General features: G+C 36.4%; 2 protein-coding genes across 2 annotated transcripts; both read right to left on the bottom strand.

Moving 5' to 3' along the window:
• Positions 1 to 3,589: 3,589 nt before the first annotated feature.
• On the bottom strand, positions 3,590 to 10,959 carry vsig10l (V-set and immunoglobulin domain containing 10 like). The gene is made up of 12 exons (XM_037783824.1): positions 10,698 to 10,959; positions 9,458 to 9,790; positions 8,434 to 8,709; positions 8,072 to 8,338; positions 7,202 to 7,444; positions 6,819 to 7,094; positions 5,800 to 5,892; positions 5,161 to 5,385; positions 4,911 to 5,036; positions 4,746 to 4,786; positions 3,983 to 4,066; positions 3,590 to 3,896 (listed from the first exon to the last, which is right to left on the bottom strand). Exons 1-12 carry the CDS (start codon positions 10,768 to 10,770, stop codon positions 3,822 to 3,824), a joined length of 2,112 nt encoding a protein of 703 aa, XP_037639752.1. The 5' UTR covers positions 10,771 to 10,959; the 3' UTR covers positions 3,590 to 3,821.
• Positions 10,960 to 14,431: 3,472 nt separating this feature from the next.
• Positions 14,432 to 22,496, bottom strand: etfb (electron transfer flavoprotein subunit beta). Its single transcript, XM_037784422.1, has 7 exons — positions 22,336 to 22,496; positions 19,598 to 19,756; positions 18,815 to 18,973; positions 18,141 to 18,203; positions 16,861 to 17,019; positions 16,445 to 16,660; positions 14,432 to 15,097 (listed from the first exon to the last, which is right to left on the bottom strand). The coding sequence occupies exons 1-6, from the start codon at positions 22,387 to 22,389 to the stop codon at positions 16,490 to 16,492; spliced, it is 765 nt and encodes a 254-aa protein (XP_037640350.1). The 5' UTR covers positions 22,390 to 22,496; the 3' UTR covers positions 14,432 to 15,097; positions 16,445 to 16,489.

Here is a 22,496-nt window from a genome sequence, read left to right as displayed (position 1 = left end):
TTTTACTATGTTATTTCATTTTTTCGCCACAACCATCTGGCAATCCCCGGAAATTATCTCGCAAACCCCATGGGGGTCTCGACCCCCAGGTTGAGAAACACTGTATTAAAGGATGAGAGACATGTAATGGGATTTTGGACTCAGGTTTGTCCATCTAACCTCCAATACGATGCTGCCAAAGGATTAACCCTGACAGCACACCTGCAAACCATGTGACCGACGTGATAGAGCAGCTGCATAGAGAGAGCTGCACTCGCTGCCTGATTTAGAGCACTAACGCAAGCTGAATCGTTGTGTGAATTACAATCATTTGGGTCTGTATTTGAATGTGGAAACAGGCAATGAGCATTACATCAAATCTTATAAACTCCCTTAGGGAGTACTCACACTCTGCACTGCTGGCCCTGCCCAGGGCGTTGACTGATGTACACAATGATTTCACTGAGTTCTCAGATAGTGAATATGATGATCTGTGCACTCTGGTTAAGGGCTGTGAGAAGTCCACCCTCCACAGGAAGTAGCAGGTTTACCATCAGTGGCACATGATAAGGACACACTTGCACTAAACAGAACCACTGTCTCATCCAGAGAGATGTAAAGATGGCATCTGAAATAAAAGAGGGGGAAAGACATGATGTAATTGCAGGACATAACAAAAGTGTAACTGTGGTAAATGATCTCGCACCCAAGCTCCACATTTCTGGCAAGACAAAACGCTCAGCAATGTCACACTATCCTCGATTAGCATGAGCCCTTCCTCATTTCATCATGACAAGCGCTATTTCTTCCTAAAATAAATGAATCAGCATTTTGTGCATCAGAATTCAAAATAGAAAACTTATTTTTAACCTCTTAAGCCCTATAGGCTGCTGGAAGGTGTGGTTCGCCTAGACAGACATAGCCATAATAAATCAAGAATAGCTCCACAACTACCAGGTCTATATGCATGATCTTGGTCTCTGTGGATAGGTAAGACCTCAAGTGTCAGTAACATTGTGACTGTTACTATGCCTGAGTAAACTGTGTAGAACCAAAGGAAAAAAATATATTTTTATCCTTGCCTAAAATGTTTTCTAGATTAGACAGTGGATAACACCATTATAACAATGATACCATGCACAGAGATGTCAGTGAATTCATTCAGCAACTCCTTGACTACAACTGTGCCAAAGCAGATATAAACAACACAAAGCACATAGATTCTACAAAGGTTTTATTCAGGATAGGACCAGGCGGACTCTCCATTTGACCACTTGGATACCCAAAGCACGCCAAATGGATTTTCTACCTCTTGAAAGGGAATCTGGCTATAAAATACTACTGATAGTATGTAAAACGAAATTATGTGTGGAGTTTGCATGTTCTCCCCGTGTCAGCGTGGGTTTTCTCCGGGTTCTCCGGTTTGTGAATGTGAGCGTGAATGGTTGTCTGTCTCTGTGTGTCAGTGCTGTGATAGTCTGGCGACCTGTCCAGGGTGTACCTCGCCTTCACTCAATATCAGCCCTGTGGCCTTGAACAGGATAAGCGGTTATAGATAATGGATGTATGCTACAATAATTATGTACATAATTTCCATTTTATATACTCCTTTATTTCTATTTTATTTTTTATTTTATTTATTTATTTAAAATTAAACAGAAACTGAAAATAGAGATGCAAGCAGGCAAAGACAGTGACTGCAGCATTGTCAACTCTCATTATGATTAATAAGATCTGTATTTATAGAAGTATTTTCAATTTCCATTGCACTAACACGCTAGCACTGCACAATAGCACCATCTGCTGCACAAATGTATACATAAAAACCCATCAGATCACCATGATGGAAACTTTAGACAGCTATTTGAATGTGTGTTTCCTCACAACAGAAGGTTGGCATCAGGGTCGTACATGTACTGTCACACTGACTCATGGGTGCACAGCTGCTCTCCTCAGGGTGCAACCTGACCTTAGAGCCGGCCACCTCTCCATGATCCTCCGCTTAGGCAACAAACATTAATGTTGAGAGGAGGCGTCACCCACCATCTTGCTCCGGTGTGTTGTTCACCACCTACTTCAGCTCTGTGCCTGCCGAAGGAGAGGGAGGGAAGAGGGGAGGGAGGGAGGAGGTGAGGGGCAGGAGCATCTGATCTCACAGGTCAACCTGTCAGCATCTCCTTCTGTGGGCTCCTGAATGACTGGCATCACTGGTTCAGTCACTGTTCCTGGAGTAAATACTTCTGCACAAAAAAATAAAATGAAACAGTAATGGACCATCATAAGGTGCGTATGTTAGAGAAAAGAAAGGTAACACTGGGATAAAACAGTGAGACACACGGTACGAGGATTATCATGACTACAACAGCATATCACGTCCCTGGAGGAAACAAAACAGATGTGACATCCTTACAAATGCTTCATCTGGTTATCCACCCACTCGTGGCCATGCAGGACTGAATCCACGTACAGCAGCGCATCACTGTCGGAGTGCATGTTGAACACAGCAAAGCGTGAAAATAGTAAACATTACCAACAAACTATTTTGCCAGGGAAGGAAAATCCTTGAGTGACTTGAAGTGAGGCCCTCTGGGAAATCCCAGTAAATAACTTCAACTGGAATTTAAAAACGCGTTTTGCTGCTCTCTGGCACAAAAGAGAGGAACTGCAGTTATTTCATGATGGTTAATACTGTCAAGCTGTGCCAACAACACAACATTAAACTTAAAACTTAAAAACTGAAAATTATTAAAAATGGTAATATAAAAAAAATGTAAATAAAAAAAAAAATTTAAAATTTGAAAATTAAAACTTAAAAGTAAATATGAAAAACAAAAAAAAATATGAAAAATACATCAAAAAACACTAATTTTTATAAAAAAAAATTTAAAAAAATTTGAAAATTTGAAAATTTGAAAATTAAAAAATAAAAGTAAATATGAACAAAAAAAATTGAAAATAGCAAAAAAAAAAAAAAATGAAATAAAAAATAACTTCAACTGGAATTTAAAAACGCGTTTTGCTGCTCTCTGGCACAAAAGAGAGGAACTGCAGTTATTTCATGATGGTTACTACTGTCAAGCTGTGCCAACAACACAACATTAAACTTAAAACTTAAAAATCGGAAATTATTAAAAATGTTAAAATAAAAAATAAATATGAAAAATAAATTAAAAAGGAAATAAAGAAAAGAAAAGAAAAAGAAAAATAGAAAAAAAAACGAAAAAAAAACTTCAAATGGAATTTAAAAACGCGTTTTGCTGCTCTCTGGCACAAAAGAGAGGGACTGCAGTTATTTCATGATGGTTACTGCTGTCAAGCTGTGCCAACAACACAACATTAAACTTAAAACTTAAAAATCGGAAATTATTAAAAATGTTAAAATAAAATAAAAAAAAATAATAATAAAAAAAATTGAAAATTAAAAGTAAATATGAAAAAAAAACACTACACTAATACTAATACTCTACACTGTCTGTCTAATAAAAGTGAAAAATGCAAAAACCTACTGTAGGGGAACAGTATAGTTGTGACTATAACTTGTAAAGTTATAGTGAATAGGAAGGAAACAGTCAAGCTTCTCTTGATATTTAGCTAAATAAATTTACAGGCATGGCTTATACTTTGATTTATTATGAATAAATAATGATGGAGTTTTATATTGCAGATTATACAGGAAAGTGATACAAATACCCATTTCTACATTAATGAAATGCATTCATGACGCTGATCCTTATTTCAGTTAAAGTAATAATACAAATAGATAGATAAATATCATACATTCAAACAAAACACACAAAGATATAGCATGCTGCACAAAATTAATATACACATCAAAGCCAACTTTAGACAACTGTAGCGACTCTGACAGGCGGTGGAGGGACAAATCTTGGGAGAGGCACTGATCTTTCAGAGGGAGTCTGAAAGAAAACATGCCAGTTAACGGATTATAAATCAACAAAAGAAACAAATGTTCTACTTAGATGTGTGTTATTGGAAAGACTACCTTGAATGGGTTGTAATCAGGGAGAGCCTTTAGCCCTTCTTTCAGCAGGTTATGAGGAGTTGTTTCTGTTTGGGTTGTTACTGCCTGTGAGTGACGAGAAAGAAGTTAAAACAACCGGCCAAAATAGCACATGCAGAATTCATTGTGCGACGTGTTAATGAATTATCACATACTGTATCTGATGCATAATATGCACAGAGTAAAGGAAAGAGAAACCCCCAAAGCAGAAGTCCTCTTTTTTAAGATTATTTTTTTGTCTTTTTGTCTTTATTTGATAGCGATGAAAGAAGGAGAGAGAAGGGATGACATGCAGCAAAGGGCCGTGGGTCGGACCCGAATCCTGGGCCTCTGCGGCAAGGACTCAGCCCCGGTACATGGGCCGCCCGCTCCACCAGGTGAGCCACTGGGCCGCCCCAGCATAGGACCTCTTTAGGAGATGGCTTAAAGCAAACCAAACCTGCAGTCATGAGTAATCATTCTACCTCATCTCTGGCACTGCTGTTACATACTCATATATACTGTATACTGTGTTGTGCTGTAGTGCTTGCTGAAGCTTTGTATTGATAATATTAGGCCTCTAATTTGTAATCACCTGCCCAGGCACTACAGATGGTAAATTTGCTCTGTAGCTAACCATGGCACATTTACATTGAGGTGGAAAGTGAAATGTTGATTGATGTGCACTGCCCCTAGTAAATACATAAATAAATAAACTACCAACTAATGTGTTGGCATTTCTTATGTTCAGTGAAATGATTCTAACCTTGTCAACTGCTCTGGACACTGGATATCTGGTCTGCCGACCTGCGAAACACAGAAAAAAAACAAAGTGATCTGGGGCTTTAGTCAGGGAGCTCCAAAAACTGTCTGGGAGCGGAAATTCAGGGCTAAAGTTGTGTAGTGTGAACTAGGCAAAGCAAGCACTTGCTTTTGTTCCTTTTCTTGTTCCATGAGACGCAGAAGTAGATGAAGCAGCCCAGCAGGAGCAGGAAGAGAAGGCTGCAGGGGATCCCAGCTGCAATGCCAGCAATGGCAGGTCCACTCAGCCCGTCACCTACATGTAGTATCGCCAGGACAAACAGTAAGCAGCGGTTTCACTGTAGCACCATGTGTGACCCCGTGGTAAGAAATGCAGTGCTTTAACACACGCACACACACAGTCGAACAATTTGCCATACCTGGACCAATTCTGTTGACCTCTGATGGCTCTCCTTCAGTCATAAGAGCTTTAGGGATGACCCGAAACCTGTACGTCAGGCGGGGATCGAGGAAAAACATGTCTGCACTCCTGTCGTGGCCAAGTTTCTGCTGGATGGTGCGAAATCTGTTTGAGCTGCCTGTAGTTTTGGTGCCATTACGATGTTTGCTCAGGAGGTATGGTCCTTTCAGTTGGATGTCAAACCCTTTGCAAAAGCACACGCAATTCAGTTTTGCTTTGTACGATACTAGCATCAAAGTTGATCAATCATTAAAACATATAGTGGTAGCACATGTCAGGATTTCACTCGTTAATGTTACAGGCAGGGTCTGAAATTAACTTTTTTCAGTTTAACTTGACATTTGCTTTTCGCAATACTTTTGTCCTTACAATATTTTTCTTCCTGAAACACAGCCCAGCTAGAGGCGTCACATGTTGCACAATATTTATACCACCCCTATCCTCAATGTTGAGTTTCTGTTTTCAACACTGGAATTCTGCTGAGATGTATAAATTCAAAACCAGAAGCACGGGTTTGTGTGTGATGGTTAAAGACATTCTTGTGAGAAATAAATAAACCTTTCAAGAGCTGCCTTCCTAGAGTTAATTACTGCTTCACCTGTAACAACAGAGGTAGGCGGGACCTCCCAGGTCAACCTGACGATGGTTCCATTGTGATTAGGGAGCAAACTGGAATCTGAGATCGTCGGCCCTGGAAAGAGAGGGGTTGTGAGCGAGGGGGAGCTCAAGAGAGGGCAGGAGAGGAGAGGAGGGGGGGGATTACAAGACTGGAGAGCTTTGTTTAAGGAAAAGAGCAATCTCAGGTATTACTTAGCTCTCTGTCTGAGGGCTCATTGTTTCCTTTTACTCCAGTAATGCTAGTGCTCCAAACTAGAAGCTGAAGGCAACAGAATCCTGACAGTATTTAAGAATGACACTAATAATCCCTTTAGTTTGCTGTATGGCTGTGGTGGAAGACGTAACCATCAATACAACACAGTCAAAATATGCTACAGTAAAAGTCAATGAAAGTAGTTAACGTCAAAGGTAAAAGTATTCATTCGGAAGTATGGCTGCAACTAACAATTATTTTCATTCTCGATTAATCAGCTGATTATTTTCTCTATTAAATCGACTCAAAGTTTGATCTGGAAGATGTCAGAAAGTACTGAAAAATGCCCATCTCATTTTCCTAAAGCCCAAGGTGACATATTCAATTTCTTATGTTTGACAGTCCAGAACCGTAGAGTGTATATAAGAAGTGGACGTAGTTCTCTCCTCAAATGTTTTCAGAATCATCTTGTAGTGTACTGTTTAGCTGTAAAATGAGAAAGTTTGTGACCCGGAAGCCATAATGAGATCAGTTGAGGAAATACCAAGCACCGCCCAACAGCCAATAGGAACGCTCTCTCTCTGAAATGACCTGTAAATGGCCAAAGTCTCCCGTCTCTGGCTAGATGTTCTAAAGCCTGAAAACAGAGCCATGAGGAGGAGCAGAAGTCTAGTTTTCTCTCAGAACACTTGAATTACAATATGCTGAAACCTTATTATTGAATTTTTGCCCAACGATGCCAAAAATATTCTGCCTACTGCAGCTTTAATGTGAGAACCAACAAACCAAGAAGAGCAATACTGTACCTCTTAACTGGATCGCCCTGCTCTGGCTGCCCAGCGGGTTGCGGCAGGTACAAGTGTAGTTTTGGAGAGGGTTGCTGACGTTGTAATCCCGAATCTCGAGCTGTGTGGTGTTACTGCTGATCTGGTATGTTGTCCCACTGGTGACCGCCTCGCTGCCTTTGGACCATGACACCACAGCCTCAGGCGAAGCCTCACTGACACAGTGGATAGTGACCACTATTTTGTCCCCAGAGTCAACTGTGGTTCTCACAGCTGGCAGGAACTTCATCGGACTACCTGGGGAAGATATGGTTGTCATTTGGGGTTGGCTGCTGAAGTCACTAATACACACAGATACAGTTTTATTTTTGGAACGACAGATTGTTGGCTTGATAAAAACGTACTTGCAGTGATACTGCAATTATTCTGTTCGATTGGGTGGTCTGCTATACATGTGACAGTTTTCCCGTTGAGGTTATTTGAGGCGTTGAAGGTCAGACTGAAGTTCCCCGCTCCACTGCTGGTGTTGCTTAGTGCTGGGAAAGAAAGCTGGGCCTGTGGGGTTCCCCCCAACCACCGACAGTTGTACCACAGGTCCAAGTTATTCACCGACTGCACCGAGCACATCGGGTTGCCCGGCGGCCTCTCTGTCCGAAGAGAACATTCATCAGACATTATTAAAGTGAATCAAGCATTCATTGATGTTTGGGTCCATATTTACATGTCATTTAGACAAGCATGTTGGGTCAGAACCATGTATGTACAGAATCTCAAGGGCCCTAATCTTAGTATTTTCTTGTATTCTTTATAGGTGCAAAGATAGTCGAATACTGTAATCCTACAGCTCTACTGAAATTATTAAAACATTACCTCAAACTCGATGTACAGGTCTTTAAAGTAACGATATGTAAATTGAAAACTGAATTTTGTCGTTCATGGTGTAACCAAGTCATAACATTCTTTCAGACATATTGAGGAAAATTAAAAGGTACCTTAAAGGGAGATTGGTCAAGTATTTAATACTCTGATTATTTAGCATCCTCCGCGACAAGCTAGTATGACATGTTGGTACCGATGGATTCCTTATGTCTAGCTTTAAAGCTTGCGTTGTTATCTTGTTAACTCCGACAGCCCTAATTATTAATATTATATTCCATTTCTGCCAATAGATTCCCCTAAATGTTACACAATGTTCCTTTAAGACAAATTACTTACAAAATGCAAACTCCTAACACATGCACACCGAAAAGGTAAAACTCATGCTTTTCACATACCATACACGTTTAAAGTAATGCTCTTTTGACGCTGTTCTCGAGTCCGCACGTTTAGCAGCTTGCATGTATAAACGCCTCCTTGACTGGTCTGTACATGTTTTAGATTTAAGACTCCTTCGGGTGAATCAGGAAGGGTCTGACCACCAAAGGTCCACTCAGCAGTCGGCGGTGGGTAGCCCTCAGCCTGGCAGGAGACGCTCAGCGAGTCTCCTGATACGTAGAAAAGCTGAGCTGGACGGGCCTTTAGTGCGGGTTCGTCTGGTCCATCTACAAACACAACACAAGGAATAGAGAGGAGAGATAAGAAAACCAGGGGGGGGATACAAACAGACTGAGGTGTATAAAGACATTATTAATCTTACACAGTACAGTGACGTTCATGTGAGTCGTCACGCTGCTGAAGGGGTTCGTCAGTATCACCGTGTACTCTCCTGTGTCGCTTCGGTTTGGCCTGAGGATTACAAGGCTCCTTTCCTCCACAGAGTAGCGCGAGTTGGATTTTATTTCTACGCCATTGAAGAACCACTTCTGTTGCTCGACCACTCCTCGCAGCATGCTGTACTGCAGGGTGAAGCGATCAGTTCCCTCTTTGGCAAAATCAGACAGCTGTGTGCTCAGAGTCACATTCTGAATGTGATCTGTGAAAGAAAAGGTGAAGGGATAGAGGAACAGGTGGATCAGGTACATAAGTTACCACAGTTATTATATCTGTTTTCTTTTCAAATGCACCAAACAACATAATAATGTTTCATTAAAGGCTAACTTTGGTAGTTTTCAACCCTATTTGCTCATGCTTTTGTGTCTAGCTGATTAATGGGAACAACAACTTCAGAAATTGGTCCAGTATTGAGGGAGAGCGCTGTAGATAGAATCCAATGCCAGATACACGCACATTTCCACATAGATTTATAAATAAATCCCAACGTGGTCTGAAAACTACAAGTAGCCTACAGATCGGATCAAACAGGATGTAATGTTACTTCCTGTGAATTATTTGAAGGTTGCTCGAAACGGCTGGAAACTGTCCGAATTGACCGCAGCTTTTTGTCGCAGTTCATCTCCAACGAGCTTATTTACATAAAGCCTGCCTAGCAGCTAGTTTGGCAGCCCTCAAACAGAGCTAGTTAGAGCGTTGGGCCAGCTAGCCAATCAGATTAGACTGGGCTTTTTCGGGAGGTGGGGCGGGAGCTCAAACAGAGCGTTTCAGGCAGAGGGTGAAAAGAGGTGCTGCAGCACAGCCGGTATGAGAAACATAAAGCGTTTTTTATAACATTAAAGCATGTGAACATGTTCTAGTGGAAACCCAAAATACAAGTATGAACCTGAAAATTAGCATAATAGGTCCTCTTTAAATCCAAACTCTTCTCAAAATCAGACTATACTCACCAAATACTTTCAGAGTGAACGTAGTCGAGGATTTTCCCAGTCCAGACTTTGTCATTAAAATGGTGTAGTTACTGTTGTATCCATGAAGCGGCACATTCACCAAGGTAAGGGATCCATCTGGCTCCATCTTCAGCACCTTCCTTCTGCTGTCGGCTATGTCTGGAGGAACACCCGAGTTAATAGTCCAGGTGACGACAGGTAGTTCTCCCATGGACCAGGTAACTGCTGGGTCAGGGGCACCACTGAAGGACACAGCCAGAGTCACATTGCTGCCAGCTAGAGCGTTCACCAGAGAGGGACCAGCAGGAGAAACCAGCAGGTCACAGTGTGCACCTATAAGGTCAGGGAAGTAATCAGAGGAAATACTCATGTTACACTTTAAATGCAATAAATGCTGATGGCAAGTGATGTACTTTGTATTCCTACACTGTAAACAATTGCTGTTAATTTACAGCAGCATTTCAACAGTATTAACCTGTTATTGATAAAAACAGCACTTTACTGCTGATCATCTGTCTAAGGTATCATCAGTAACAGATTCATGCAGTATGTTTTTAATTCTGGGACCTGATCTGCACATGTGAGGCTTGTACATTGTACATGATTGTAAAATCAGTGAATTATCTCTGTTCTTCACTCTCATGTTGTTCTGGTTTCATTCTGTGCTTGTAGCCAGCTAGAGACAGACATTTTGGGAAAAGTGTCAACAAGTCTATTATAGCCTTTTTCCTAACAAGTGCCTTTAATTGTATTTAGTGTGACTATTCCTATGTCTGTAACCTGCTAAGTCTATTCATCTAGGCCAAAAATAATGTTTATTCAAATGTATGTAAAAACCTAAATAGTGCATTAAAACAAATCAGTAAGATCATGTAAAAGAAAGGTGGGAAAACAGCTATATAATGTATCTTTAAACAGTAAATTAACTGTAAAATACTGTGAAATTAATAAAGTTCAAACTGTATTTTTCATTAACAGTACAAAGCTGTACATTTCAGCGACAGTATAATAATGTTAATTTTACAGTAACCCTGCTGCCAGTTCTTTACTGTTATTTTACTGGGAAATTCTTAACAGTGTATTAAAATAAGCACATAGAAATAGAATTACTGTGGTTCAAAACAAAAGTCAACAATATTAAACACAGCAACACAATAAAAGTCCTGCCCTATAATGACATACTTTATTCTTATAGATTGAAGGAAACAAAGCAAAGCAAAGCATTTAGTTCTAATCTTACCTTGAAAAGCAAAGTTTAGTAAAATGGCCAAAAAAGCTGCAAGTAATCTCCCAAATTCATCCAGACACGTCATTTTATTGAAGCAGGAGTAGAGCAGAGTAAAAGCAGCCTAAAACAAGAGAACCTCTTTTCTTCTTTTAGCTGATTTTGTAGTTAAAATCCCAGCAGATAAAAACACAAGTGGAGAAATGTCCTCTGTGTGTTGGACAGCAGAGACTGAACCCTCCTCCTGTGTGTCCTCCTCCTGTGTGAGTGGCTCACCTGTGCTGAGTCAAAGCCTTGATTGTGCAGGTGAGGCCACGCCCCTCATCTGATTTCACATTAAAAGTACCAACTTAAAGCTGCAGTGGGAAAAATGGAGCAAATAGGATTTTAAAAAGTTATTTTATATAAAATGGTCCTGACAGTAGAGCACGAGACAGGTAATCTGAAAAAAAATATATCATTTGCCTCTGTGTCCTCCGGTGCTCCTAACGGCATCTGCAAGATTTCACAGAGCAGAGCTGGAGCCTGACGTCTCTGAGCAGCTGTCAATCACTTGCGGACTCCGATCAAACGGTCAAACTAGGCAGCGCTGATCAAATATGAATCAATATTCTTTTACTGTAATGCCTATTTCTCTCCTCAATCATCTTGTAGTGTACTGTTTAGCTGTAAAATAAGAAAGTTTGAGACCAGCCATGTTGAGATCAGTTTAGGAAATACCAGGCACCGCCCACCAGCCGGAGCACACTTTCTCCTTTCTAAATTTTTTTTCAATTTTTTCAATTTTTTTTTTTTTTCTATTAACATTTTTAATAATGTTTTATTTTTATAAAAAAAAAGAAAAAAATGTTTTTAAAAATTAAAAATAAAACCTTATTAAAAATGTTAATACATGAAAAAAAAATTTAAAAAATTTAAAAAAAATTTAAAAAAGAAAAATAAAACATTAAAAGTGTTAAAATAAAAAAAATTTAAAAATAAGAAATTTAAAAAAGAAAATAATATTTTTAATTTTTTTTAATTTTTTTATATATTAACATTTTTTATGTTTTTTTTAATTTTTTTTCATTTTGTATTTGTTTTTAATTTTACACTTTTTTATATTAATATTTTTAATAATGATTTATTTTAATTTTTTTTAATTCTTTTTTTTCATATTTATTTATTTTTTTCATTTTTTCTAAGAGTTTTTAAAAATGTTTTATTTTGAATTTTTTTTCATATTTTTTTTTTACATTTTTTTTTATTTTAACACTTTTAACGTTTTATTTTTAAATTTCTTTTTTTTTATTTCTTTTTAATTTTTTTTCTTTTTTTATATTAACATTTTTAATAATGTTTTATTTTAATTTTTTTTAAAAAATTTTTTCATATTCATTTTTTATTTTAGCATTTTTAATAATATTTTATTTTTAATTTTTTTTTAAAATTTACATTTTAGTTTAACATTTTTAATAATGTTTTATTTTGATCTTTTTAAAATTCTTTTTTTTCATTTTTTCTAACAGTTTTTAATAATGTTTTATTTTTAATTTTTTTTCATATTTTTTTTTACATTTTTTTTTATTTTAACATTTTTAACGTTTTATTTTTAAATTTCTTTTTTTTATTTCTTTTTAATTTTTTTTCTTTTTTTATATTAACATTTTTAATAATGTTTTATTTTTATAAAAAAAAAAAATATTATTAAGTGTTAAAATAAAAAAAATTTTAAAAAAAATTAAAAAAAGAAAATAACATTTTTAATTTTTTTGTATTAACATTTTTAATAATGATTTATTTTAATTTTTTTTAAATTTTTTTTTCATATTCATTTTTTATTTTAACATTTTTAATAATATTTTATTTTTAATTTTTTTCAAATTTACTTTTTAGTTTAACATTTTTAATAATGTTTTATTTTGATTTTTTTTAAATTCTTTTTTTCATATTTTTTTTTTTTTTTCATTTTTTCTAACAGTTTTTAATAATGTTATATTTTGAATTTTTTTCATATATTTTTTTTACATTTTTTTTTATTTTAACACTTTTAATAATATTTGATTTTTAATTTTTTTTTTTTTTTAATTTATTTTTATTTTTTTTTTTTATTTTTTTTCTATTAACATTTTTAATAATGATTTATTTTAATTTTTTTTAATTCTTTTTTTTCATATTTATTTATTTATTTATTTCATTTTTTCTAAGAGTTTTTAAAAATGTTTTATTTTGAATTTTTTTTCATATTTTTTTTTTACATTTTTTTTTATTTTAACACTTTTAACGTTTTATTTTTAAATTTATTTTTTTTTTATTTATTTTTAATTTTTTTTCTTTTTTACATTAACATTTTTAATAATGTTTTATTTTTATAAAAAAAATATATATATTATTAAGTGTTAAAATAAAAAAAAAATTTAAAAAAAATTAAAAAAAAATAACATTTTTCATTTTTTTTGTATTAACATTTTTAATGATTTATTTTAATTTTTTTTTAAATTTTTTTTTCATATTCATTTTTTAGTTTAACATTTTTAATAATGTTTTATTTTGATTTTTTTTAAATTCTTTTTTTTCATTTTTTCTAACAGTTTTTAATAATGTTATATTTTGAATTTTTTTCATATTTTTTTTACATTTTTTTTATTCTAATACTTTTAATAATATTTAATTTTTAATTTTTTTTTTTTTTAATTTATTTTCAATTTTTTTTTCTTTTTTTTCTATTAACATTTTTAATAATGTTTTATTTTTATAAAAAAAAAAAAGAAAAATGTTTCTAAAAATTAAAAATAAATTTTTTTTAAAAATTAAAAATAAAACATTACTAAAAATGTTAATACATAAAAAAAAAAATTTTTAAAAATTGAAAAAAAATAAAAATAAAATATTAAAAGTGTTAAAATAAAAAAGATATTAAAAAAAAAATTAAAAAAGAAAATATTTTTCATTTTTTTATATATTAATATTTTTAATGTTTTATTTTGAATTTTTTTCATATTTTTTTTAATTTTAACATTTTTAATAAAAAATAATTGAATTCTTTTTTTTCATATTTACTTTTTATTTTAACATTTTTAATAATATTTTATTTTTAATTTTTTTTCAAATTTACTTTTTAGTTTAACATTTTTAATAATGTTTTAAGACACCAACACCTTGAGGAACACCATAGAAAAAGACATGCTATGATTTGGGATCAAAAACTTTTGATATTTGGAGATTTCTGCAAGAATTGCATTTTTCGGCGATTGGATGGTGAGCACTTCTGTTGTGTAAACTGCTCAGAAACCCCCTTATTGTCAATCTAGCTACGAAAGCCATCCATCCTCTGAATGCTCTAGGTCTCTAGTTTGATCCATCCATCCTCTGAATGCTCTAGGTCTCTAGTTTGTGGCTGTAAAGTTTCATGAGGCTGTGATTATCCTAGAGGTCACCACAGGACATTTTATACAGTGAGGTCAAGTTTCAAAAAATGGTCTCACGACAATGAAATGTCTCCTATGGGGACTAACATCATGACACATGAATACAGTTGGGCTCATTGGATCCACAAGAGTCTCAGCTTTACAGTGATACCCAATTTATTTAATTATTTTTAGGGACCCCAGTATGCAGAAATATTCAAACATCATTTTAGAATAGGCGGAAAAAAACACATTTAAACTGCAAAATGTAACCTGCTACAGCCTCTGAAAGACAGTAAAGTCGGGATCGCGGGTATCAGAGGGTTAACAATGTCAAGTTCAAACCAAAAGAACAGTCCCAGGTTTATTTAGATATGAAAAAAACTGGCTGCTTTATTGTCATGGCAATGTTCTGTACAATCAGAGAGTTGAGGCGCTTATGGTAAAAGTCAGGTTTCTGATCATCTTCCCTTGCTCATACTGAGAGACACCGTCTACGCAGTCCTGAAACCCTGTTGCAATTACGCAAACTATACAAATCACCAGCGGACAGGACACTAATCTTGAAGGAGAAAATCATCTCAACATGTTTGGGTCCATATTTACATATATCATTTACAACAACTGCACCTCTTTACATGTAGATACACAAGATTAAACAGCTGAGTCTAGTAACTGTTGGTGAAATGCATCGTACTGGTAGTGTATACAGTGTAATACAAGCAGCAGCATGAATAATCGTGATAGACGGTTCTGGGTTTCAATGACTGCATAAAGACTGCTTGTTTAATTTAAAGTGGGATTAGTAGCTTACTGTATGTTAAAATGCGCATAAAAGACAAGATGATTCTTCTGTGGTTGTCTGCTCTGCTGCGGGACGGTGTTTCTCAGTACTCCTCCTCCTCTCCTGTCAGTACCTCCCTGCATATCCTCAGGAGTCACCGTCTCAAACAAAGGGATTAGACCGACACATAAGCCAGTCCTCCGGGTGTGCTTATGCAATACAGTCCAGTTATTCATTAGAGAGTCCTGCAAGGAGAGAAGAGAATGTAGATTATAGATAAGTAATTCAAGACAAGAGATGCAATTAAATTCTTTTATTAGCTTTGTTTCCGTCGCCACAGGGCACAACATATTATTTGTCAAAGCAATTAATTAGGTTTTTTTTTTACAATGAAAAGACGGTGATATAACGGATGTAACATTAATATTCCAAACTAATAATTCATCACAAGAGGTAACTTTGCTGCATACATACTGTAGACAAGCTGGAATGTATAAAGTCATGATCAGGAATAATACATGTTTTGGTATACAGTCTTTTTACTACTAAATATTTAATGATTCTCTTCTTAGAAAACTAAAATAAAGTGAAACTTGTAATCGGAGTTTCTCTGTTCTGGTAGCCGGGCCGGCCGCGGGTGCATGTTAGTGCATAAGAGTACCTCCCTTTGAAACCGTTGGCCCTCCCCGTTTCTTCCCCTCCCGCCCTTTGTGTTCAAATCCCGCTGGCTAACTGATCTGCGCACTACTAGGCTTGTCGCGGTAGTCGGTGTTCCACGGTGTTCCGCGGTGTTCCGCGGTGTTCCGCGGTGTTCCATGGTGTTCCACGGTGTTACGCGGTGGTCGGGCATACACCGATTACATTACATACCCACCGTCGTTTTGCTTTTCTTTTTTTTACAGAAATAAAACCCATTTAGTTATTTTGCCGTATCAGCGTTTTATTGTCAATTCAAAGTCGGACGACGAACATTTCAAACTGACAGTGAATGCATCTAAACAGAGCAGATGTCATATTTCACACACACACCACTGCTCTTTGTATTCTCGGGTAGGATGGTCTGCCTTGTCCACCCGTAGACTGAACCACTGTTCCTATTTATAAGGCTATTCTTGGTCTGCTTCCATCTTACCTACGGACCTACATCCTTCAAAAAAGTACGGGAAGTTACCGTCTCCCAGGACTTCATCCTATTAACTGTCCTCAAAGTCCGTACTGAACTGGGAAAAAGGGGCACTCAAGAAAGCTGCTCCCTCTTCTTGGAATCAGCTAAAAAATGACCTGAAACTTGGAGAGCTGGTCTCACTGAATGTCTTTAAAGTGATTCTAAAAGACTTGGAAACAAGCACATCTGGCTGCAGATGTTTTGAATGCCGATGAATGTTTTTTGATACCTCATGATTCTGTAATTTGCTCTTCGTCTTCGTTTTCAATTGTTATGTTTGTTTTATGTCTGAAACCGTGTAACTGTGCTGCTGCCGATCTTGGCCAGGACACTCTTGGAAAAGAGATTTTTAATCTCAGTGAGTTTTTTTACTCCTGGTTAAATAAAGGTTATATCATATAGGATAATTAAGATGTAAATTACTCACCCTTCTGCCCAGTTTTGTGCTCCCCTGTTTATGCTCCCAAAGCCTCTATATCCTCCCTGCCTCCTTCAGTTTGCCCACCAGGTCCTCCACCGTCTCCACCTTCACTCCCGCCTCTCTGTGTGGAGGCTCATCCACTCTCAACACCTCCAACCGCGATGTGATGTCCACCCCCAAGTCTGCAGTCTTCACTTTGGCTATCTTCTTCTTCTTGGCTTTCTGAAAGTAAGAAAACGCAGGAGAGGGGTTTAAGTACAGATTCTGTACTACTTGTTTGAAAACAGAAACCTGTCAATCTAACAATTATTGAAGTGATCGCTGTATAGAATCAACATTTTCTATAGATTTACTTAACTAAACATTTCATGCCTTCTTCATGCCCGTTTCAGTATATCTGTACACATTTCCCTGGTACCTACCATGATATTAGGCAGGGTGGCATATCTGGGGGTGTTGAGTCGAAGGTCTGCGGTTAACACTGCTGGTGTGTTGATCATAATAGTTTCCAGGCCACCATCAATTTCTCTCACCACTTTCATCTTGTCTCCTTCCAGTGTCACCTCTGATGCAAAGGTACCCTGCAATATGAAGGTACAGTACAAATTAATACAATTAAATACACAAACAATAAGAACTTCCATCTGGAAAACATTTCTGTACATCACTATTGTAGTGGCAAATCTGATTTTTGTTTTTAGTTGGACCACTTCTTCTCAATGTGTGCGGTGGAAAGGTGTCTGACTCGCATCCATGAGTCATCGTCTTTATCCACAGGTAATTACAGACTACTCACAGGACTCCGGGATTAATAATGATGTTGTTTATTTTCTAACAGATCCCGCGTAGAGCAGTTAGAACATTCTTTGTCTTGTCACAGTTTGGTTACAGATTAAATTAAAGATGAGAGCTGAGGATGACGGTCACAAAGCTGTATGCTTCCAAACTACACACTCCTTGTCTGACTGAAAACTTCCACGAACACCACTAAACTATCGATAAAAAAAATGATCCTTGCTTCTCTATTTGTTCTCGGCGAAATACCTGAACCGTTTCATTAAGCAGAAAATACAACATTTCACAATATAAACAAATATTTCAAAAATATCTTAATGCTTTTGGATCTTACATCATTTCTAACTTTGCATGGCAGCCCAGAAATTATGTGATGTCACTTGAGTCCATGAGACAGTCAATGTGCCACATCTGATGGTTGGACTGTATAACTACACTTTAATTGTAACTAATCCAGAGTAAAAGTGTGTTAAGAATGAAGTTTATAAACGATAAAGGGTCAGGGGGATGGTTTCAGTTGTAATAATATGTGATTGCGAATGATATGAAAATTAAAACGGTGGAAATGTCTGGATTTACTTTATAATCTGAGCCTCACACTGCTCAAACTGTACACTGAGAGTTAACATGTCAAAGTGCTCCATCTATTGGTCAGACAGAGGAACTTCATCTCAACTGTCCAAGCAGCCTTTGACCTGCTCTGCTGATCCGTGCAGAATCACTGCAGCTCTTACCGACTCAAACTAGTCTCCACTAACTTTGATAAGTCTGTACGGGGGGCGTAGCCTGATATCAGCACCGCTACGTCACACAGTTGACACACAAAAATATCTATTTTAGACAGAACAGGCTGTTCTAAAATTGGCCTGGTCCTGTTAAGAATAACCGCATTTCAATTAGAACTGACCTGAGGCCAGTCCAGTAAGGCTGCTGTCATCTGGCCGGTCTGATTGCAGTCATCATCGATGGCCTACGAAAAGCAACACAAGTCATTAGTTTCAAGCTCTTTATTGTCATGTGTACAACATCTACAATGCAGCAGTCATTGGCAATGACTGAAAGTCTTGGATTTCAGGTTCCCTTCAACAACTCTCATTAAATATGTGTTTACAAATGAAAGGAAAATCCTGCAAGTAAAAGCAAAATGATAATCTAAGACATAAATAGTGCAAGTTCAAATATAGGGCTAAAATATAAACTTAAATAAAATACTGTGTAAAAATAAATGTGTGGTAGGCATTATTGCAAATGAATAAACTGAATGTAAACAGGACATAGTTATGCATATATATATGTAACAGTAATGTAGTAAATGCATATGCACAATAAGAAGTAATAAATATATACTGGTATATAAAGAGATGTAAACAGGAATGTAGTGAATATATATATGTGTAAAGAGAAGCAATAAGTGTAAATATATAGCGGCGTAAACCGTTTGAAAAACAGTACCTAACGTATATAGAGATAAAGTGACATTAAATGAAGGTAACAGTCGTGCACGATGACTTCATCCCAGTATGAGAGCAGGAAGTGTGATCTGATTTAGAGAGTGAAATTAATCCAGATCTTCTGTTTTACCTGTTTGCCGAGGATGACGAGTTGAGCTTCCTCTTGCTTGGCCAAAGCAGCGAAGATCTTGGAGACCTGCAGGGGTCCCATCGCTTCATATTCTTTCCCAGTCACTTCCACGTGAATGCCACGGTCGGCTCCCATGGCAAGGGCGGTACGGATGGTTTCCTACGGGAGGGAGAAACACATGAGGGGGAATTACAATAATTAAAATGTGTTACCAAACCCAAAAGGATTAAACCACAATGTGGTAGGAACTCAAATTTATATCACATTTATCTCCATATTAACAAACGTAACAATAACTACTTTTTAATACATCAGTGCATCAGGTGTTGTAACTATTCTCAGTTTATAAACATGATATTCCAACAATTTATTTCAATAAAAAGTGTAATATAAGTAAATATAGGCAAGCCCTGCACTCTGGCTTGATGATATGTACAAACAATGAATATAATTATTATGAACTTATTTATATAATGTTATTATCTGCAACACATTGAATAAGCAAAGTGTTTTTTATTCAATTTCACTGCATTATTATGCAAAGTATAAGAGATTTTCAAGTATTACCCAGCAAATTGTTTGTACATGACATTATCTCAACACTAAATTACAGCCTGATCTTGCTAAAAGATTATTTAAGATAAAGCTGAAGCCCGGCAAAGACCTCTAAAACAGTGAAATCTTTGGAAAGAACTCCTCCAAAAGTTGGCAAAATGCCACACCATGTCTCCAGGACATTGATTAACCAGGCAGGGGTGCAGAGTCTGGCCCCGTCTCACCCACCTGTGCTTGCTGTGGCCCACAGCTGACAGCCACAACCTCCTTAATAAGCTTCTTCTCCTTCATCTTGACCGCCTCCTCCACAGCGATCTCACAGAAGGGGTTCATTGAGTGCTTCACGCCATCCGTCACCACGCTGCTCTTGTCCGGCTTCACACGAATCTGAGGAGGAGGAAGGCCGCAGGAGGACGGAGTCATTACAGGGGTGCCAGACTGACAAACTATCTAGATAACCCGGATTCTAGGGCAAACTGTCAGACACAACGACGGGGACTCACACAGCAAGTGAGCCAGGACACTGTCTAAAAGGTGAAAGACATCTACAGTAGTAATGCATGTTTAGACAGGAGTCCTGGAGCTGGCACAATATATGTCTTCATTTTTGGATAAGCTCTCATCTCCTCTTTTATTGCTCTGTATTGCTTCACTACTGGAAGTGAAGAACTTCGCCTGAGGGCATTAGCTAAACATGTAATTTGGAAAAAAAAGGGTCTGTTGTTAAGAAGCATACTGCTCTGTGGGGTGATAAGTGGACACACAAACAAAGTAAGTGGATATTTAATTTCAAAACCATGGGCATTGATGTGCTACTAATATTCTCCACTTCTTCTGGGAAGGCTTTCCATAAGGTGTTAGAACCTGGCTGGAGGGATTTGATCCCATTCAGTCACAAGAGCAATAGTGAGGTGTGGCGATAAGGCTTGGCTCACAGCTCACGTTCCAATCCATGCTAAAAGCATTTGATGTGGTTGAGGGCAGGGCTCTGTGCCGGGCCGGACAAGTTCTTCCACAACAAACTGGGAAAAAGCACTTCTTAATGCATGGGGGAACGGTCACGTCAAAACAGAAGACGGTCTTCCCCAAACTGTTGCCACAAAAAGGTGGAAGCATACAGTTTGTATATTATTTGTCTAAATACAAAATCCCTGAAAAACAACCACAGACCATAAAAACAGAAGTATGTGGGCAGGGGTGTCCATATACCTCTAACCGTATAGTATACCTCTATCATATAACTTTACATGTTATATAACTCAGTTTAAGATAGGTATTCTTGCACCAATTGAGTCAGATCAGTACAGAAACATAATGATAATATAATCAATAGTTCATAACAAACAAATGATGTTACATCACAAATGACATGCTGATCTTAAAAGGACTCAATCTGATATAACAGCATACATAAAAAAATGGGATGAAAAAAAGATCCTGTAAGTAATTATAATGAGAAACGTTCTCAAAATAATGACTAAGGCCTACTTAATAAGTCATTATTTTAAGATACTAATTATTTTGAGAAAGTTTTTAATTATTCTGAATTATTGACTCATTATTTTGAGACACTAACTCGTTGTTCTGAGGTACTAACTCATTATTTTGAGATTACATTGAAGTCTTGCTGAAAGAATTGACTTCCTCTGGATAAATAATAAACTGCAATAGAAAATCAAAAGCAACTTGTCCTGACTTTTTTTATTCATTATTTTAATAATTTGCCTGATAATGTTGTGAGCAGAAGAAAGCTAGAGATGTGTCAGCATTGAACACTGATAGTGCACAGATCCTGCTGAGGGCAGCTGAAGCAGGAGTGTTCCTGCTGTTCTATGAAACAGCTGCAAACAAGTTATTGATTTTATGCATCATCTCTGGGATACAGTATGCTCGCTAAAAGGTGAAAAACATATTGAGATTAATTAAAATGTTTTTACAGATTTTAAGGTGGGAGGGGGAGGGGGAGATGATTTTAAGGAGGACATTATATTAATTATTATATAATTATCTGACGGACACTTTGTGCAATAATCTGGCAAAACTGTCATCTCATCAATATACATTTTGTATTTTTATATTTTATATTGTATTATCTTTTATATATATTTTGTTTTAATATTTATATTGCACTATCTCTTTTTTTATTGTATTATAATGTAATATATTATATATATATATATATATATATATATATATATATATATATATATATGTATATATATATATATATATATATATATATATAAATAAAAGGTATTTAATTAGATGTCACAATCTAACTTCGTTGTACTACACAATGACATTAAAGGGCTTGAATCTTGAATCTTAAATCTTGAATTATGTCAATTGTTCAGGTTGCATAACTTGAAAACATACCAGCCTTGTTCAGGTAACTAGCAGGAAGTATTGAGCACAAATTGAGTAATTGTTTTCCATTTAATTTATACTTTTATATTCTTTTATTCGTTTTTATCTTATGCACTTTGTGCTCTTTTATCTTGTTTTATACATGTAAAGCACTTTGAATTGCCTTTATGTATGAAATGTGCTATATAAATAAACTTGCCTTGCTAAAAGGTGAAAACATATTGAGATTAAAATGTTTTTACAGATTGTAAGATGATTGTAAGGAGGACATAAAGTCAATATGTCAATTGTTCAGTCAGATATCAGGTTGCATAACTTGAAAACACACCAGCCTTGTTCAGGTAACTAGCAAGAAGTCAAACACTGCAGCGTTGCTAAGGAACAATAATCTAATTGCTGCCTCCTGAAGTCACATTATGAGTTTACCTGACTGACATGTCATCTATCAAACACCTGAACAGGTAGTTGAGTTCTGTAACTGTTGAGCTGCAGCTGCAGTCAGCAGGCTAACAGCAGCTAGCAGCAGAACACACAAAGTCAAGGACAAAATAAGACTTTAACACGTTAATACACCCGTTATAACAGTAAAGAGATATTACCTTGACGGCGTAGTCAATGACCCGCTTCACTCCGACGAGGACACGGCCAGACATCACTGCTGAGACGGTTAAACTACAGCTAAAGACGGCTAACGTTCACAGAGTCACCGCAGGGAACCTTCACCAAGGAGGAGAGGTCGGACTACTTTCAGGGTGACACC

The sequence above is a fragment of the Sebastes umbrosus genome, chromosome 11, assembly GCF_015220745.1.
Source record: "Sebastes umbrosus isolate fSebUmb1 chromosome 11, fSebUmb1.pri, whole genome shotgun sequence".
Taxonomy (NCBI): domain Eukaryota; kingdom Metazoa; phylum Chordata; class Actinopteri; order Perciformes; family Sebastidae; genus Sebastes; species Sebastes umbrosus.
Note: the sequence above shows the minus strand (reverse complement) of the source record. Positions and strands in the feature narration are given on the sequence as shown.